Genomic DNA, 18,127 nt, shown 5'->3' with positions numbered 1-18,127 from the left:
GACCATAGTGTGGCTGGAAGGATTAGATCAACTGAAAAAATATCCAATGACCTCATCGGGACTTGAACCCGCGACCTTCCAACTTGTAGCACAGCGCCTCAACCAACTACGCTAGTACTACTAGTAATAATAATAATTCTCCAATTTCCGTGCTAACTCAGCAACTACAGGAGCCAATTACAGAATTAACACAGTGAAGCAGACAAACAGTGAACGGAAGCGTACAGAGAGCGGCTGTAGCGTGAAGCTGACCACTCGCATCCATAAAGTTCTATACCTCCACTCCCCTCATACATCTTTACGAACTGGCGCTCAATTTCTTAATCACAGGGACTAGTTTATCTTTAAGCAGTCCCTGAAATCGCGCTGCTCCAAGCGACCCCTTTGTTTGCCTCTGGTGTCGCGTCGTGCCTCTTTCCCGAGTTTACTGACGAAAATGTCATATTCCCCATATGCGCTGCCTGCCCTGCTCTTCTAATTCTTCTTAATTTGATGATTGTGACAATATTTGTTGAAGCGCACAGATAACATGCCTGTTGTATAAACTGAAAAACGTGCCAGTCCCGTTGCATCAGCAGTGCGTTTGTTTACGCGTTTCCCCAACTTCACTCTCATTTGTTTCATCAGTGAGTCAGACACTGGCATTCAAATGTTTGTCGACATCTGTTAAAATACACCACGAAATGTCTTCTTCTTCTTCTTCTTTTTTTTTTTTTTGGAATTAATTTCTGAATTGTAACCAATTGAATGGGCACGTACTGTCTTCGCTCGCTTGGAAACCAGGATCGTGGGTTCGAATCCCACTCAGGGCGTGGATATTTAGTTTGTGTGTGTGCGTTTTTCTGTGTTTGTGTACAGGTAGAGGCCTTGCGACGAGCTGATCACCCGCCCAAGGAGTCCTACCGAATGTGTAAGATCTAGAAAAACCGAAGTGAACGGAGAAGTTCATGGAGGTAGGCCTAGGCCCACTGGGGCTGTAGTGCCAAGGAAAAAAAACAATTGAATAAAATAACGTAAAAATTATAAGCTCAAATTGAAGTTCAGAAATCGCTTTAGAACTTTCCTGCTAAATTTTATATGCAAATGGAAGCCTTTACATAAGCAATTTTCAGGAATATGTGTTTAAGTTTTAAAACGTAAATGTTAAATTGAATACCTGCGTATTTATTCAATTTCCGAAACTCTGTGGGAAATTTACATACTGTAATGAAACTGTTTCAGCGCCTTGTATATTCGTTTGCATGTTCACGAAACTATAAGGGCAAAATTTAACATGGAGTATTGTAGCGCCACTGGTGACAAATTACGGACAGAATTTCATGCTGAATAATAATAGCGAGACCTGTTGGTTGCTAGGACTGCAAATTCTGAAGCAGTATTATTCTGAGACACAGCCCTACCATGAGAATCACAATGATTTCCCTCCTGACTGTAGAAACAAAGGAATTGAACAGCCTTGCAGTTAAATGTGCAGTGTTTCCTTATGTTCATATTGTTCCCGTGTGAAATGTGAGGATCTGTTCAAAATTTGAGCTTTTTTATGCCTTGGGAACTTAATGATAAGCTGTCTTTTCTAAGTATTTTACAGGTCGTAACGTTTAAAGTTTTGTTGTAAGTTGCTTTAACATATTACAGAATGAAAACATGTCATTTATTAACAGTTATAGTTTTATTGTGAATATATATGTCTTGGCTCAGAAAATAATCCCTTCATAAACTATTGTGGCGTAATGATAGACATTTATCTATCTATCTATCTATTTTGATTCCTGTTTCTCCCATTTGTATCATAGGGCATCCGTAAAACTCTTCGTTTCTATTCAGTTTCTTAATCTTAGACGGTAGGACTCCTTAGAAGGGGCTCAGCCTATCGCAAGGCCGATACCTACACAGGACAACACAAACACAGAATAAACGCAGGCAAACAACCATGCCTTGAGGAGGATTCGAACCCGCAATCCCAGTGTTCGAAGAGGAAGACATTTCATGTCTTAGACCGCACAGCCAATGTGATCAGCAATCATAGATATAATTTTTGTTTAATAAAATAATATGCTATGAGGTTTTTAGAATTATGTAAATTATCATATTAACAGGAGATCAAATTAGGAAACGGAGCTTTTCCATTCACTTCTGAATATTTTATCTTCCTGTCCAGTGCCTAGGAATAAAAACATTAAGATATGCAAATATATGTGCCTAATGTTTCTTGTCTCTTGTGCAGAAGGGAAAAATAATTCTGTTTCCTTTCACGCAGGACAGAAGTTGCGTGTGAAATTTAAGGTTCTGGGTGGTAGATATTAAATATACAGTGCCCTGAGATATGCCGTCTTGTAATTTGGTAGACGGGTACCTGCTGTTTCACTATTCTTAGTCGACGACTAAAATAACACGTTTAAAAAAAATTGTAACTATCTAGCAACGCCCACGGCGTAACGTCTCTGAAAATGATATGCTTAACAGTTCGAGAGTGTCTCAGAATAGGGAGCTAAGGGACAGAGGCAGATAGATGTAGTAATATACGTAACCATGAATTTCTTGTTTTGTACTACTCAGTGAATTTTGTTAGGCAGATTAAATTAAGGGGAATGAAATGGGCGGGACATGTAGCTCGTATGGGGGACAAAAGAATATACAATTTTGGAGATTTACCATTAAATGGCACGTGCCAGCATTTTGTACCTCCGAACTAATTGGAGGTAATTGGTCAGTTTCAGGTTCCAGTCCTTTACGTACAAGGAAACAGCTCCTGGTAGCCGTCTCCTACAACCTAGATACGATATGAATTTCTTTAGTTGCTATAATAAAAGAAATTTCCCCTACCCAGTAGGAAACATGTGACTCCATGACAGCGAACGGATGAGCTTACAATTATTCACAAGTTACTTTTTCAATTACAGCTGCATTTGTTCTTATCGATATCGCTTCTCAAATTTCCGTCCGTTTTTCTCCCTTGTTTCTAACCTAGTCCGTTTTGTTAGGACTTTTACCACATTACATGTTTAATTACACCGTACTGTTCTCTGTATCATGACAAAGATTTGTGCAGAAAAGATAACTTTGTAGGCAGCCTTCCTCTGCGAAGTTGTTCACATCTGCTCGGTGTATTTTCATGTTAAAACCATAACATCACTTCCGCTATAAACATTGCGCAGGTCCCTTTCGCAGACACATAGTCGCACATGCGTCCCATCTCTTTGTATGCTTCATAAAGAAGATTATGAAAGCCAACCGGAATGAAGGAAAAATTTTCCCCCAGTTTTGCCCAACTAACAATTCTACAGTAGCCGGTCACGGTAGCCGAGCGGTCTAAGGCATGCACTGTCTTCGCTCGCTCGGAAGCCGGGATCGTGGGTTCGGATCTGTTTCCTGTGAGGTACGAACTGAATTCTTATATATTATTCTTACACACTGCCGGTCACGGTGGCCGAGCGGTCTAAGGCATGCACTGTCTTCGCTCGCTCGGAAGCCGGGATCGTGGGTTCGGATCTGTTTCCTGTGAGGTACGAACTGAATTCTTATATATTATTCTTACACACTGCCGGTCACGGTGGCCGAGCGGTCTAAGGCATGCACTGTCTTCGCTCGCTCGGAAGCCGGGATCGTGGGTTCGAATCCCACTCAGGGCATGGATGTTTGTGTGCGTTTTTCTGTGTTTGTCTACAGGTAGAGGCCTTGCGACGAGCTGATCACTCGCCCAAGGAGTCCTACCGAATGTGTAAGATCGAGAAAAAAGCGAAGTGAATTGAGTTCATGGAGGTAAGCCTAGGTCCACTGGGGCTGTAGTGCCAAGAAAAAAAAAACAATTCTACAGTAAAACCCAGTTCCAGTAACATCAAAGCCAGCCACTGGACACGAACCTGAGCCAGTTACTTCTAGCTTACATCCCATTTTCCTTACACCCATCTTACTGTGGAACTAATTTTCTCGTAGCAGAAATCGAGGGTGAAACACTGCTAACAGCAATTTCCTCAAAATAAATCTTAATGAATATATATATTACGTGACCTGAGTAAAACACGAAATTCCTTGGTATGTAATTTAGTTAACTTCTGAATTATTTCAGCCTTCTTAATTTCAGATACTATCATATGGACTTTGTTTTCAAACAGTTGTGATTTACGGTCTTCTTTCTAAATAACACACCGAGTTTCGCACCCATAGACACCAAATGGTAAAGTTATTTGTTCATATATCGTGTCATTTTCTGTCTTAGAAAATAAACGTGATAATAGGTTTATATCTGAATAATAACAATAAACATACAAAAAGCCTTGACTAGTCAAAATGATTCATTATCGTACTGTGAACGAAGCTGTAAAATGTGGTAATGAAAGCTGGCCTAGAGGCACGCAAAGAATAAATATATGGCAGATAAGCGCTTTTATGACGTTTGAAGGCCATGCATATCCCATTTGTTGTTCACTTAACGACTGTCGGCAGGCCGGACTGTAGGCTGCAGAATGATACTGTACGATGATTATCGAATGAGGAATTAAAGAGGATGTGGAAGGAAGCAATCATGGCGCTTATTTCAAGGCAAATCCCGATGAGGTCATTGAATTTTTTTCAATTGCCCTAATCCTTCCGGCCGCACTATGGTCCTGGGGTTTACTCAGCCTCTAACAGAAATGAGTACTAGGAATCTTCCTGGGGCTTAAAGGGTGGCCGGCGCGTAAGGCTGACGACCTTGCCGCCATCTGTGAGCCGATTGTCTAAATAATGTGGGAGCCTCGACATCTCACAACCCTATGGGCCTTCACTGCCTGTTACAGGGATAGCTTTACTTACTTTTTATCCCTGCATTTACTTGGAGGGGCTGAGATACACCACGAAAACCTCTCTCAGGTTATTCACTTCCCGGCAGACATCCCACACAAACAGCTCCCTAAAATAGAGCAGAAGATATCGCTGTGAGGGGATATCACTGGGAAAAATACAAGAATCCCTCTAAATAAATATAGCCACAAAATATGACCAGATATTAGCAGATCAAAAATGTGTCAAATTATGCAGTAGTACACTGCAGTCAAGATCTCAGTAGGTATGGTGACGGGCTATGGGCTAGACCGCCCAGGTTTGATTGCCGTCAGTGCAAGGTTTTTCTCTTCTGCACAGCTTCCAGACCGGCACTGAGGGCCCCCCGCGGCCTCCTATCTAGTGGGTACCGGGAGCACATTCACCGGGGATAGAGTGCCAGGAGCGTGAAGCTGACTACTCACTTCCATCTCGTTCTGAGGTCAAGAGTGGTGGGGCTATATCTCCACTCCCACATGTCTTCATGTCATAGTACTTAATTAATTAAACACAGCGGAAACTTTATTTTTGTTTTGACTTTTTATTGAGTAGCACAATGTAACCTTTCATATGGCGCTTACTGAATGTCGTAGAATACTAGACACTGATACTGAGCTGATCAAATCAAGAAGGATGAAATGGGTGGGTCACGCCTCATAAAAAGTAAAAAAAAATAAAGCTATCCCTGTACCAGGCCGTGAAGGCCCATAGGGTTTTGAGACGTTGAGGGTCCCACATTATCTAGACAATCGGCTCAAAGATGGCGGTAAGGTTGTCAGCCTTACGCTCCGGCCGCGCTTCACTCCCAAGGAAAATTATTTAATTATTTCCTGGTACTCATTTCTGTTAGAGGCTTAGTAAACACCAGGGGCTAGTACGGCTGGAAGGATTATGCGTGAGAGAAAGGAGAAATGCATTTTTTATGTAGACGCCAGAGAAAGAACACTATTTTGAAGGCCTAGGCATGGATGGGCGTATTGATTAAAATTAATCTGAAAGAAACAATTGAAATGTGTAGACTGGATTCGTCAGTTGTAACATGGGGATGAAAGGCCGACTTTCGTACTCGTGTTTCGCAGAAGCTGGGGAATGTCTTTAGGATTGGAGAGCTTCTTAGGGAGGACTCTCATAAATTTATGAAGTTCACTTTAATTTCTTTTTTCAAATCTTCTCTCTGAAGCTGTTCGTAACACGAAAAATTAATTCTTCCTTCGTTTATTTGATGTGCGACAAGAATATTAAATGCAGAACGTGTTCTTAGACCTTTCCGCTGGGTTTTGAGCTTGTGGATTGTGGGAGGAAGGGTGACGTTTTGTAACCAAGGTCATGTTTCAATCCTTACCCCATACGTAAAGTCACCCTTTGCGTAACTAATTAAACGCTACGTCATGAAGGTAGTGGTAGTGGATTTATAGATCCACGTATTCTTGACCTCAGCACTAGTGGAGGTGAGTTGTCAGCTTCATGCTCTGGTCGCTGTAACCCCGGAGAATTATCCTTCCATACCCATTGGATAGGAGAGTGGGTGAACCCCAGAACAGGTCTGGACAATGTGGGGAAAAGACGATATCTACTGCGTATTCTGTTCAGAACGGACAGTCTAAACACGCGGAGAATACTCAGGCATAATTCAATTTGTGCGGAATTTCTCTCCGTCTGTACGCAGTGGTACGAAAAATCAGTTATGACAAGGGGCAGAAATTCGTCGGAAAGTTTTGTCGCATTTCCCCCCTCCCCAATTAACCTGCTAATACCGCTGTGTTAACCTGTCACCTCTCCTCACTTTTAGTCAGCCAGTTGTCGTTGTAATTACAGATGTTGAAAATTCTTGAGGTCCCGAGTTGTTTCCAACCAAGATGCTGCATATCTTGACTGAAGACTTTCATTTCATTTTATTCTGAAACGGTCTCTTAAAGGAAGAATCGATTATATCTAACTTATATTTTCTCAATTCGTTTGGTTCAGTAACATAACTCAAGTAGATAATAAAACGTCGTTAAATAAAGTAAGTAGGTAGATTTCTAAAACAATGTGCGACTTCGATGATACATATTACAGCAGTACTGGCTTATGCCTGTGGATTCAAAAGAAATATAATTTACCTACGTTAAATGAATTAATATTCATTTATCTAGAGGCGTGGACACATTTATGGCGCAGTGTAAGTAGCTACGTGCAGGATAAAATATGTATAACTGTTATCTACAGCAGGGGGAGACTAGGAATTCGTATAGGATATTGGTGGAAATGCCAGAAGGAAAGAGACCACAGGGAAGACCAAGGCGTAGGTTGGTGAACAATATTTGAATGGATCTTAGAGAGACAGGATGGGATTGGAAGGATTGGATAGATCTGGCTTAGGGTAGAGACCAGTGGAAGGCTCTTGTGAACACGGTGATGAACCTTCGGGTTCCATAAAATGCTGGGAAATTCTTGAGTAGCTGAAGAATTGGCCGCTCCTCCAGAAGGGCTCAGCTCCATGAGTAAGTAAGCAAGTAAGTTACATACAGCAGGGTGGCCGCCTTCTGTATTTGAGTGAACGTTTTGCGCAATGCCGTCATAGAGGGAAAATTTTTATGACAGTGGTCAGAATAAGCATCAGCATTCACAAGCTATGGAGGATTGGACTGGTGCATGGATGGATAGATGAAAGGGTGGATGGGAGGGTGGCTGCGTTGCCGGCAAGTGACGGGATTCAGTTCCCTGGAGGAGCAAAAGTTTTCCTTTTCTTCACAAAGTCCAGACCAGTTCTGGGGTCCCCAAGCAAATGCCTACCGATTTTCTTTTATTCGACGGTAAAACTTGAAGCTTGCCAATCAACTACATCTCATGCATAGGTTAAGAATTTGTGGAGCTATAACTCCACTCACCCATACATTTTCATAACCTTGTATTTAATTAAGCGCATGGGCAAATGGGGGAGTTTTCGCTGTAGTGTAGTTGGTTAAGGCACTATGCTATAAGCCGGAATGTCGCGGGTTCAGTTCCCGATGAGGTCATTGGACCTTTCAATTGTCCTAATTCTTTCAGCCGCACTATATCCCTGAGATCGACTCAGCCCCTAATAGAAATGAGTACCAGGAATCTTCCTGCTGGTAAAAGGCGGTCGGTACGTAGGGCTGAAACCTCACCGCCATCTGTGAGTCTATTGTCTAGAAAACGTGGGATCCTCGACTTCTAACTACCCTGTGGGCCTCCACGACCTGTTACAGGGATAGCTTTACCTTTACCACGGAGAAATATACTTGTTTACTTTTTGTTACTGAGGGTTGGGAAGATGGAAAGGGGCTTGATGTATGCATGGATTAACAGAGAGATATTTGCATGGACTGGTGGAAGGAAAATCTCCTTAATTCTTTAGGAAGAACCGGCCCTGCAACATGAAATTGTGGCTTGAGAAGGAACACGAAACTTCTACTGTTAAGTTACTCCAAGGCTGTGCTAAGTCTGAGAAAGAAAGAGACCAAACACAGGAACAAAATGGAAGACAGTAACCAAAATGGCAGCATCTCCGACGTTCAGCTCCACAAAATGTTTATTTGTCTGATATCCGGGCACTGCATTGTCTACGTGCAGCTCAAAGAAACGGCATCGTGATGTCAGCATGCGAGTGGCAGCAGAATAATAAACTCTATGTACAAGCGGTGAGAAATACACCGCACCTTGCACTAAGCATTTTACACTGTTAGAAATTTCCTGTGCATGCATAATAGATCAACAAGGAATATTTGCTTTGTGTAAAGATTATAATTAACACTCGATGTTACGAGCAAGATAGAAATATTCCCACGTATAAATCTTGTTTTGTTTTGGTGCTTGAAACCGAGAAACTTGGTTCGAACCGTAACGCTTCTTGTTGTATTTAAGAGGTGACCAGTTCGAATCTTGGCAGAGACACCAGCTGATCTGACTGTCCATGATTTATTTAATCCGTCTTGCAGTGACTGTGCCTCTTCGTGGGTTCACTAAATTACTCCGAGAAATTGACGTGATATTGCCTCAAAGTGGGTCACGGTCGCCTAATCTGACATTTTGTCCTATTCTTCTCACCGCCATCTGTGAGCCGATTGTCTAGATGATGTGGGAGCCTCGACGTCTCACAACCCTATGGGCTTTCACTGCCTGTCACAGGGATAGCTTTACTTTACTTACTTTACTATATAGTTTGAAACATTGGCAGCGTTGTCGTATGAAAGAGTAAGTAACGCCTTGGAACAGACTCCTTCTTGGCTAGCTAATAGATGCTCAGCTAGTCAAGAAATTTCCTGAATTGTATGGAAACTGAAGGCTCATAACCGTGTCAAAACAGCCCGCCACTATTCCCTATGCTTATCCAGATGTATCCATTAATGCGAATGTGTTGACGGGCTGCAAACACAGGAACACATCTTCTGGGACTGTAAACTGTACGAGGAAGAAAGGGCAACACTGATGGACATTTTGTGTGAGAACAGCTGAAAAGTAATACCCAAAGTCGGTTACAGAGCTCTTTAGGCTAAAGGAAAAAAGATTTGTGCAAGGCGTCTATTGCTTCATAAACAAAATTACTACATTTATTTTAAAAAGGAAAATAAATATATATACAAAGTAGTAATAGTATATTCTTAGAATTATGAGAGATATTAAAAAATCCTCTGTGTGGCCGCTATGATAGAATGAGATATTTATAAGGGTGTGTTACAGAGGGCCGAACGGGCATTGCCTAGGTCTTTTTTATATAAATGATTTTTTTAAAATAATAAAAGAGATAAATCCAGTGTGAAGCTCCTGCTTCTGTTTCGTTAAGCTCCAAGCTATCTCTGGCGATGGATGCAAAATATGGATCTTATTATTATGTAATATTCTCCAGCCTCGTCTTACTTCCAAAATAAATAAAAACTTATTTAATACACTTTTTTGTTTTAATGTAAAAACAGGACAAAAACAACTCAATTGAAATGTCATTTACAGGACAAAAATATGGAACATTTGTCTTTGTCTTAGGTACCGTAAGGTGGGCTAAGCAGGGCATGACATCTTCCTGACAGGCAGCGAGTCATGTTAGCGATGGAGTGATGGATGAAAATACAGGAGAAATCGTTTGCAGGACCCCGCAGTCCCGAAGTTCCCTTCATTTGAGATCGAGCAAAGAAAACTAATATCTGAGAGCAGTCACAAATCTTCTTCACATCAGCGAATACAGCTGTCTAACTTGACATAATTCTGCCTTAAGGAACGTGACAGCGTAAACCAATTTTAGCCTACTTTCCTTGTTTTCACAAAATTAAAAGTAAGCTTATGATATCAGCATGCTCTCTGTGTGTCTGTGTACCCTCCCTATCAGGTTTTGAATCCCTGAATCAGTCTTTACGAAACTTGTCATGTATATCATGGCACCTGAGCTCATCTCGACGAAGTACTTCATAAATCCCTCACATCAGTATGTGTGTGTTTGTGTAGTTCATTATATTTGCTAGGCAACGGTTCGGTAAGAACGTTACCGTTGCAACGAATACACAACCAACAATAGAATAATTTTAGAACCCTTGGTTTCCTTTCTGATCCATGTCATATTGAAGGAAATTAGGCGAATAGTTCTTCCCAGAACTTCTTGTATTCATACTGGATTCAGAGGCAGTTAGTATTCACGGCTGTTAGCTAGGTCAGTACAGACATTAGACTACTCGCCGAACAGTCGGAGCATCGGCCCCAGCCAGGGCACAATATTTTTCTCTTTAGAGTCCAGCTCGCCTTAGAGGGTCACCTAACATCTTATCCTGTGGCGCTGGGGCAGGTTTTCTCCGAGTACTTCGGTTTCCCCTGCTAATCTTCATTCCACCAATTGCTCCACAATCACCCTCACCTATCATCTGGGGCTGGTACAATAGGCCAGAAGTGGCCGCAGTACAAGGGACTTAGTCCCACCCCACTAGCAATAAAAAAATCTTATCGTGATTTCCATTGTTATTACTTGTTAGCATGGTTGCCCTATTCTTGATGTGACAGTTGTGTCCCCCCACTTCCCTACTCACCGTGTCCGGGAATCCACTATTTGTAGGAAATAAAACAATAAATTATGTGAATAACTGACTGCTTACGTTTCTTTCACTACATACTGATTATCAGATAGGACATGGGCCGCATATAACACACCGCGTTCAACAGTTCTTTTACTATTGCCTGTGTATTCCTTGCAGCGGGAACATTTTTAACGAGCGGTTGCCTGGCAACACACAGCAAAGCGATTTCATGAGTCTCCTTTTATTTCTTCAAAATAAGGAAAGTAGGCTAGAAATGGAAATTTGATGTTACCTTCAACGGAATAATAAATATAAGTAATTTTTACATATAAACTCGTTCAACGCACAAACATGACTTTTCCTCTATGAATTCTTTTCTTATTCGTTGTACAAAGAACGCCTCACCTAGAACCGGTACCTCTTCCTAGGAGGAGGTCCGTATCGTCCGTATGCGGTTTCCTCCCTCGCTCCTACGTGCTGCTTTGTGCACAGAACCGGTTGACTCCTCAAGGCCTGTCACGCTTTCCAGTGTCAAGTTCTGCTTAGCAGTTCAGTGATAAAGACAATTATCAACGTACCACTCGCTTCTATCGTGTTCTATTTTAGTCTTATAGCTGAACCCAAGTAGCCCACTGCAGTTCCCTGTTTCGGTATTGACTTCACCTCCGTTAGCGTGATACACATAAATTTGAGGCAAGAATATGGGTCATACAAGCAGCAAAGAGTCATCTTTAGGCTGTCTCCAGGAGCACTAGTCTTCTCTTCGTTTTCAGTCAACTGTAACGAGTATAGAACATTCTGTACGTGCGTGTATGCTTGTGTTCTCGCCCGCGGTGTCGAAAATGTTAAAGAGCAAGAAACTCCTCAACAACGGCTTATCGTGTTATTCTTGAAAGTGTCAGTAATACTGTTAACGTAAGGTAACATTTTCCCTGTGGTTCATCAATTAGGCACTACGCCGTGAAAATGGATGGGAAACAGAACCTATAGATCAACGTATTCTCGACCTTGGCACTATTTGGAGGGAATTGGCAAGGTTCACGCCTCGGCCCTTTACCTCCGAGGAAAGAGCCGCCGTTACCCAATTGGCTAGGAGGCTGGGTGGACCTCGGAACCGATCTGAACGAAATAGTGGGGAGAAAATTCCTGCCAATACCGGGACCCGAACTCCGACCCTTCGGTCGTCCAGCCCGTAGCCAGTCGCTATACCAACTGCACTGCTGACATTCCATTAACAATCCACCTAAATATAAATACATCGTATTATAACATCGCAACTAAATATTTTGAGTTACAGTTAAAACTTTTGTGTGTCCTATTTATGTGCCTGTGAAACATACAGTTAACTCCTTAAAGTACAATGGTAATTACATGTACCATTTGCTTTAATCTTAAATGACATATCCACATTTTTCCCCCACAGTGAGTTTATGTATTTCGTAGGATTTTCGTAACAAGAAATGTGTTATGCCCTAAACAGCATTAATGGGTAGATCTTTATATGGAGGAGCACTGTGTTTCCTGTGAGCATAGTGAATTTCATGCTACAGTGACGGAACTAACTAATATTCACATCTTCTGACTGGCAAAGAATCAAGGGAGTCTTGCATGTCGGACCCAGCATTGATGCCTCATGTAAGTTGTAGTGCCGGTTCCATCTCTCTCTCTCTCCCTTCATGCTTCAAAGGTCAATAAACTCCACAGATGGTGAGGACCGTACAAAGAGTAAAGAGCTCTATTCATCGGTGACGGTATATCTTCGTGAATGTAAAAGGCAGAGTCAGTGATTCGCTTCGCTTCCCTTCAAGATATGAATGATATGGAACTCTCAGACAACGAATATTGAAGCTCTTGAAGTCGTAATTATATATACGCCGTTCAGGAACGGGACAGTTTTTCATACTGGATGGGTTCCTCTTCAAGCAGGATGTCGTCTTCTGACACGCGTACCATTAATCTCTTATCGGTGATGTTTCCAGTGATCGAAATATGGAAATATGGTGAGTAGTTGTTTAATATACATGTTTGTATTTTGCAATGAAACTGAATCAACAGAGCAAATTTCTTCATGATAAGCTGACTGTTCCTTACGTGGTCAAGACATTACCCACCTACTTTTTTGTAATGCGAAGAATATTGAAGGTTCCGAATATGGTCTCTTGGGATATGACGTCGTGTAGTCTGGCACATAAATACCACTGCCTCGGAGGAATCTGCTGCCTCCATCTTCAGAGTGGAAGAAGTCTACCACACCACACGACATTATATCTCAAATTCCGGTAGTATTAATATTTACTTCAAATTTATTAGATCGAATTTGTTTTAAAACAGGATGCTAAAGAGAATACCTAGACTTAGTGGAGTGCAAGTGACGAGGAGATAGAGAAAATTACATAAGATGGACATTCGTGATTTGTTCTTCTTCACATATTTTTTTTCCTTGACACTACAGCCCCAGTGGACCTAGGCCTACCTCCATCAAACTCTCCGTTCACTTCGGTTTTTCTAGATCTTACACATTCGGTAGGACTCCTTGGGCGGGTGATCAGCTCGTCGCAAGGCCTCTACCTAAACACAGGACAACACAAACACACAAACTAAACATTCATGCCCTGAGTGCGATTCGAACCCGCGATCCCGGTTTCCAAGCGAGCGAAGACAGTACATGCCTTAGACCGCTCGGCTACCGTGACCGGCTCACATATTATTACGGCACTAAAATTTAGTTAAATAAGATGAACAGAAATTGTAGGAAGCATCAAGACAAGGCAAATGCATGCAAAATTTTGTTCAGGAATCCCGAGAGGAAGAACATATTTGGGAGACCTTGTCGTAAATAGGGGGATAACCATTGAAATGGTGAACGGAGTTCATGGAGGTAGGCCTAGGCCCACTGGGGCTGTAGTGACAAGGAAAAAAAAAATAGTGGAGATGAGACCTGTGATCCGCGTCACTGACGAAACTTGACTTTTTCAAAAGTGTTCGCCATTAGATGCTCTGTGTAGTCCGAAGACCGAACAAGCAACTAAAGTGTGTTTATATTCCTGGTCTAATCATCATCATGCTATATCTTGTCTCTTAGAATTGCGCCTGCGCTCACGAACAGCTAGCGTACGCCTGATGGAACCGGCTAAGACATAGGTGCGTTGACTAAGTGTGGCGTACTCGTACTGTGTATTATTTTAACGTTTTTCGTATCAGTTAATGGAACACCGCTGAACCACAATAGTAAAATAAAGGGTAATGCTATCCCTGTAGCGGACCATGGAGGCCCATAGGGTTGTGAGTTGTTGAGGGCCCCACATTATCTAGACAATCGGCTCACAGATGGCGGTAAGGATATCAGCCCTATCCCCCCCCCCAGGAAGATTCCTGGTACTCATTTCAGTTTGAGGCTGAGTCGACCCCAGGGCCATAGTGCGGCTGGAATGAATAGATAAATTGAAAAAATCCAACTCATCAGGACGCGAACTCGCAACCTTCCGGCTTGTAGCATAGTGCCTCAACCAACTACGCTACCGCGTGCCCCCAACAACAATAGTAACAGTATTTATTTCATTTTTCAAAATGTTAGTCGAGCTAATATGTTTAACATGAAGTCTTCATCACTTATCCACACACATTTATCAAGTCAGTTTTTCATGAAAATTTTCAAGAAAACAATAAATATAAATAACTCTTATTTTGTGGGAAGCGGTCATTATAAACTATAGAGAACTTTACTCAGCTTTTGTATTCGTTAGTCAAATTATTTTAGTTGCGTAGTTGCGTATTCTCAAATATAACCATGCTTTTCGAGACATTTTTATACTCCAAGTCGCTGATACTAAAATTGTATTTGTTACGGACCAGAGGGACGTGACTTACCGGTGCATGAAATGAATAGTTTTGTAATTTTATCGCAGCGACGTAGTAAACTGTTCAAACCCGCATGTTTTAACACACGGACGTGCCTCAAATTAACGTGTGGCAATTACTGATTGTGCAAACTGGAATTTATGGCTGGGCTGCAAATGCCAGTAACGGCTTCCATTTGACATAATTAGCATATGATCCATATATTTTCTGCAGAACTGGAACCTCTGTGGAACCGGGATAGCTCAGTCGGTATATCGACGGACTAGGCTTGGAAGGCCAGGATTTGATATTCGCCAGGGACAAGAAAGCCCACAGCGTCCAGAGAAGCTCTGGAGCAACCTGAGTTTCATATCCAAAGGGTAACAGAGTAAGGGTAAATGGGTCGGAAAGTGAAGCTAGTCACTCATTTCCATATATTGCCGAGGTCAAGAATGTTGTAGCTAAACCTTCAGTTCCTCATAAGTCCTTATGGTATTGTGTTCAATGAAGTAAGCACAGGAAAAATTTTACCTTGAGCTTTTTACAGGAACCTGTGTGTAAGGTCAGCTGAAGGAATTTAAGACTTGAAACTCGCTTACAATATTATTTAAGTAGCTGCTAAAAAGGTTTGTAAACATCAGGGTTATGTAGTTTATCCTACACATTCCGCGAACATTTCTGAATTTGAAAATTATCCATTCCTTATTTCTTTCTTGGAATATATNATTTTTTTTTTTTTTTTTTAGATATTCATTCTGAGATTCATTCGAAGCCCTTAAATATACTCGGTGTAAATTTCGAGTTTTTTCTTTTTTATGGTAAAACGGATAATATACAGATGTAGTTACCATTGTGCTTTAAATGTTAACATTTTATAAGTCTTCTGTGTGGGCGTATTTCTAACGTGTTGACGTTCATTTACACAGGCTCTAACATTTTACAAGTAAAGTGGATACAGCGGCGTTTAAACAAACTTTCAGCAACGTGGGAAGAATGCGTCGACATCCTCCACTGAAGCCTTCAGCGTGTGGGCTGAAGCTTTCAGAGAACTGGCTGGTAATATCCTGCCGCGGGCCTAATGACTGTGAAACGAAACGCAATGCACTTTTATTTTGTTTGCTTAATAATTATGAAAACCCTACGCAGTATAGGAGAAAGAGACGAACGAATGTGAATTACAGACGTGAATAATAATAATAATAATAATAATGTGACTGTTTTGTTTAAAGCATTGACCTATATAGCCAGAAAGCCCCAAGCCCCGTTGGTAGGTAAAGGCATCCAAAACGCAGGAAATCATAGCATAATTGCTGTATCTATAATAATAGAGGAATATGGTCATTGCTAGGCAACGGCTCAGTATATACGTTACAGCAACCACGCCGCAGTAAGGAGTCCATTGCTATAACAATACGCGTCGAGACTGATTTCTAGGCAGTTGCAATTTAATACGTCTCTACAATAATAGAAAAGATTTTCTATGTGGTCCGTGCCGCAGCTATATAAGGAGAGCTGTTAGGTGTAGGATTAGAGCACCCGTGTGAAGGCGGAGTCGAATACTGTTAGTACCTCGGAACTCTAGCCGTGGTAGAGGGGTCATACCATTTCTCGCGGGGCTGGGGGAGCAGTCTTATCAGCTTACGTCAGCGTGTGTACTACCAGTTTGGAATTTAGCGTCTTCGAGTGTGGTCAGGTGTATAGTACGTTGTGTTGCTTGTTAGGTGGTACTAGTCATAGCGATTGTTTTACGTGGTGTTCGTGTCACTATCATGGCACACCGACAATCGCACGGAACAATTCATAGTGAGGCCAGGGAAGTAATAGCTAATGTTTTCCGCTCGGAGAGTAGCTCTGAACGTCACCACAGCAAGCGTACAGCTTCGCGTGCTCCACAACAGCGTTTACCTTTCCGCGCGGCTGAAGTTACGAGGCACTAACTATACATCCACCGTGACCCTGCGAGTCGTAGGAGGCGACGAAATAGGAAGTCTCAAATCTGAGACAGTAAAATATGGTCGGGAGTCACAAGGGACTCGGGCCCGAGAAAGCCTGCGCTGACAATTGCCAGCAGCCTATACAAAAGACAGACCCATCCTCTCGTCATAGAGGGCGCCCCACAAATCAAGACTGTAACTGCCAAACAATAAATATCTGTCGTGATCCCCAAAATAGGCTCGACACCAAGACTGACTAACTGACTGTCAGTCGCCATGTGACTTTTACTTGACTTGACTTGTAGGATTGGAGAGAATGAGAGCCTCAAGAGAACTGGAGAGAGAATTACCCATGGAAAGTTCGTAGCTGAAGAAGAATTAGAAGTCGGCCTGTGAAGACTTAGTATGTTATTAGAAGATTAGTCACAGTGAGACTGTTTTAATTCCGTTACCAGGATACGACTAGTGAAGACTGAGAATCCTAGTGCGTGTGCAACGGTGAACTATAAATTGTGTAAATCAGCGATAATGCTGTATTAAATTCAATCACCAATCCAAACCCCGTCTATAACTCACTAATACATGTGACAATAATAATGACGTCATCATACTCTAGAACAGACAGCTACTGTCATAAACAGAAACTGACATCGGACTTGGAGACGAACAAGGAAAGAATTTGCTGATTCCCTGTATCATGTGATATACTGAAGATAAAATCTTAAAAATATTTAAATAGAAAAGTTTACTGATTGACGTGCAGCATATGTGGGATATGAAAATGTGATACCAGTACTCATAGGTGCGGCTCTAAGCCTATCTAAATCATTCCAAAATTATTCAGTAGCCATCACTGATAAACAAACACTCCAGTGCAGAATTTCAGCAGACGACTCTTCTTGGAATGTCACGGGTATGGAGGAACAAACTAAAATAGCCTCAAAGTTAATTTCATGTATATCTTTGTGCTGTTAAGTGATAAGCCTTACAGACTTATGGCTTATGAACAGACCACCCTGTAATTTTGTGTGAAAATGTAATGATAATTTGATGCAATTTAATTCTTTTTTATTGACGTTGAAGCTTAACAGCCCAGAGGCCATTACAAAGTTAGCACGAGAACGTAGAAAGAACCAACAAAAAACACAAACAAAATACAAAATAAGGCAGTTTATATAATAACGGTAATAATAATAATAATAATAATAATAATAATTCCGTAACAATTAAAGTTATCATTAACAGGTAAGAAAAATAAATAATTACATTTACAATGATTATGCCATTATGCTGCGAGAAAGGATAATATCCATACATACATACATGCATACGTAAACATAATAATAATAATAATATCATATTACAAAATATAACTAAGGAGAAAGTTTTTGGCTCCGAAAACGTCAACGTCCCTACGAAAAATTAGCAGCTGAAGCTATCTAACAGTGAGACAATTTTTACATACGGAGCAGACATTAAACAAAGCAAAGTTTCTGATGTACCGAGCAGGAACTTGAAGACCAACAGTTTCCAAAACAGATGGGCAGAATTTGAAACCAA

General features: G+C 41.4%; 1 protein-coding gene across 3 annotated transcripts in view; it reads left to right on the top strand.

Annotated features, from left to right (window-relative positions):
• The first annotated feature begins 11,372 nt into the window (after window positions 1-11,372).
• The window catches only part of LOC111870665 (probable G-protein coupled receptor No18), a 31,562-nt gene continuing 24,807 nt past the window's right edge, over window positions 11,373-18,127 (top strand). For 2 of the 3 annotated variants that reach the window (XM_023863135.2, XM_033753961.1), the window contains exon 1: window positions 11,373-12,796. In XM_023863135.2, the coding sequence (XP_023718903.1) occupies window positions 12,786-12,796 (11 nt within the window). In that variant the 5' untranslated portion in view covers window positions 11,373-12,785. The remainder of the gene's footprint in view (window positions 12,797-18,127) is intronic. The other variant, XM_033753962.1, reaches the window with a different exon arrangement.

Source organism: Cryptotermes secundus, unplaced genomic scaffold (genome assembly GCF_002891405.2).
Source record: "Cryptotermes secundus unplaced genomic scaffold, Csec_1.0 scaffold2974, whole genome shotgun sequence".
Lineage (NCBI taxonomy): Eukaryota > Metazoa > Arthropoda > Insecta > Blattodea > Kalotermitidae > Cryptotermes > Cryptotermes secundus.
The sequence above is the reverse complement of the archived record's forward strand: the minus strand, read 5'-3'. Positions and strand labels throughout refer to the sequence as shown.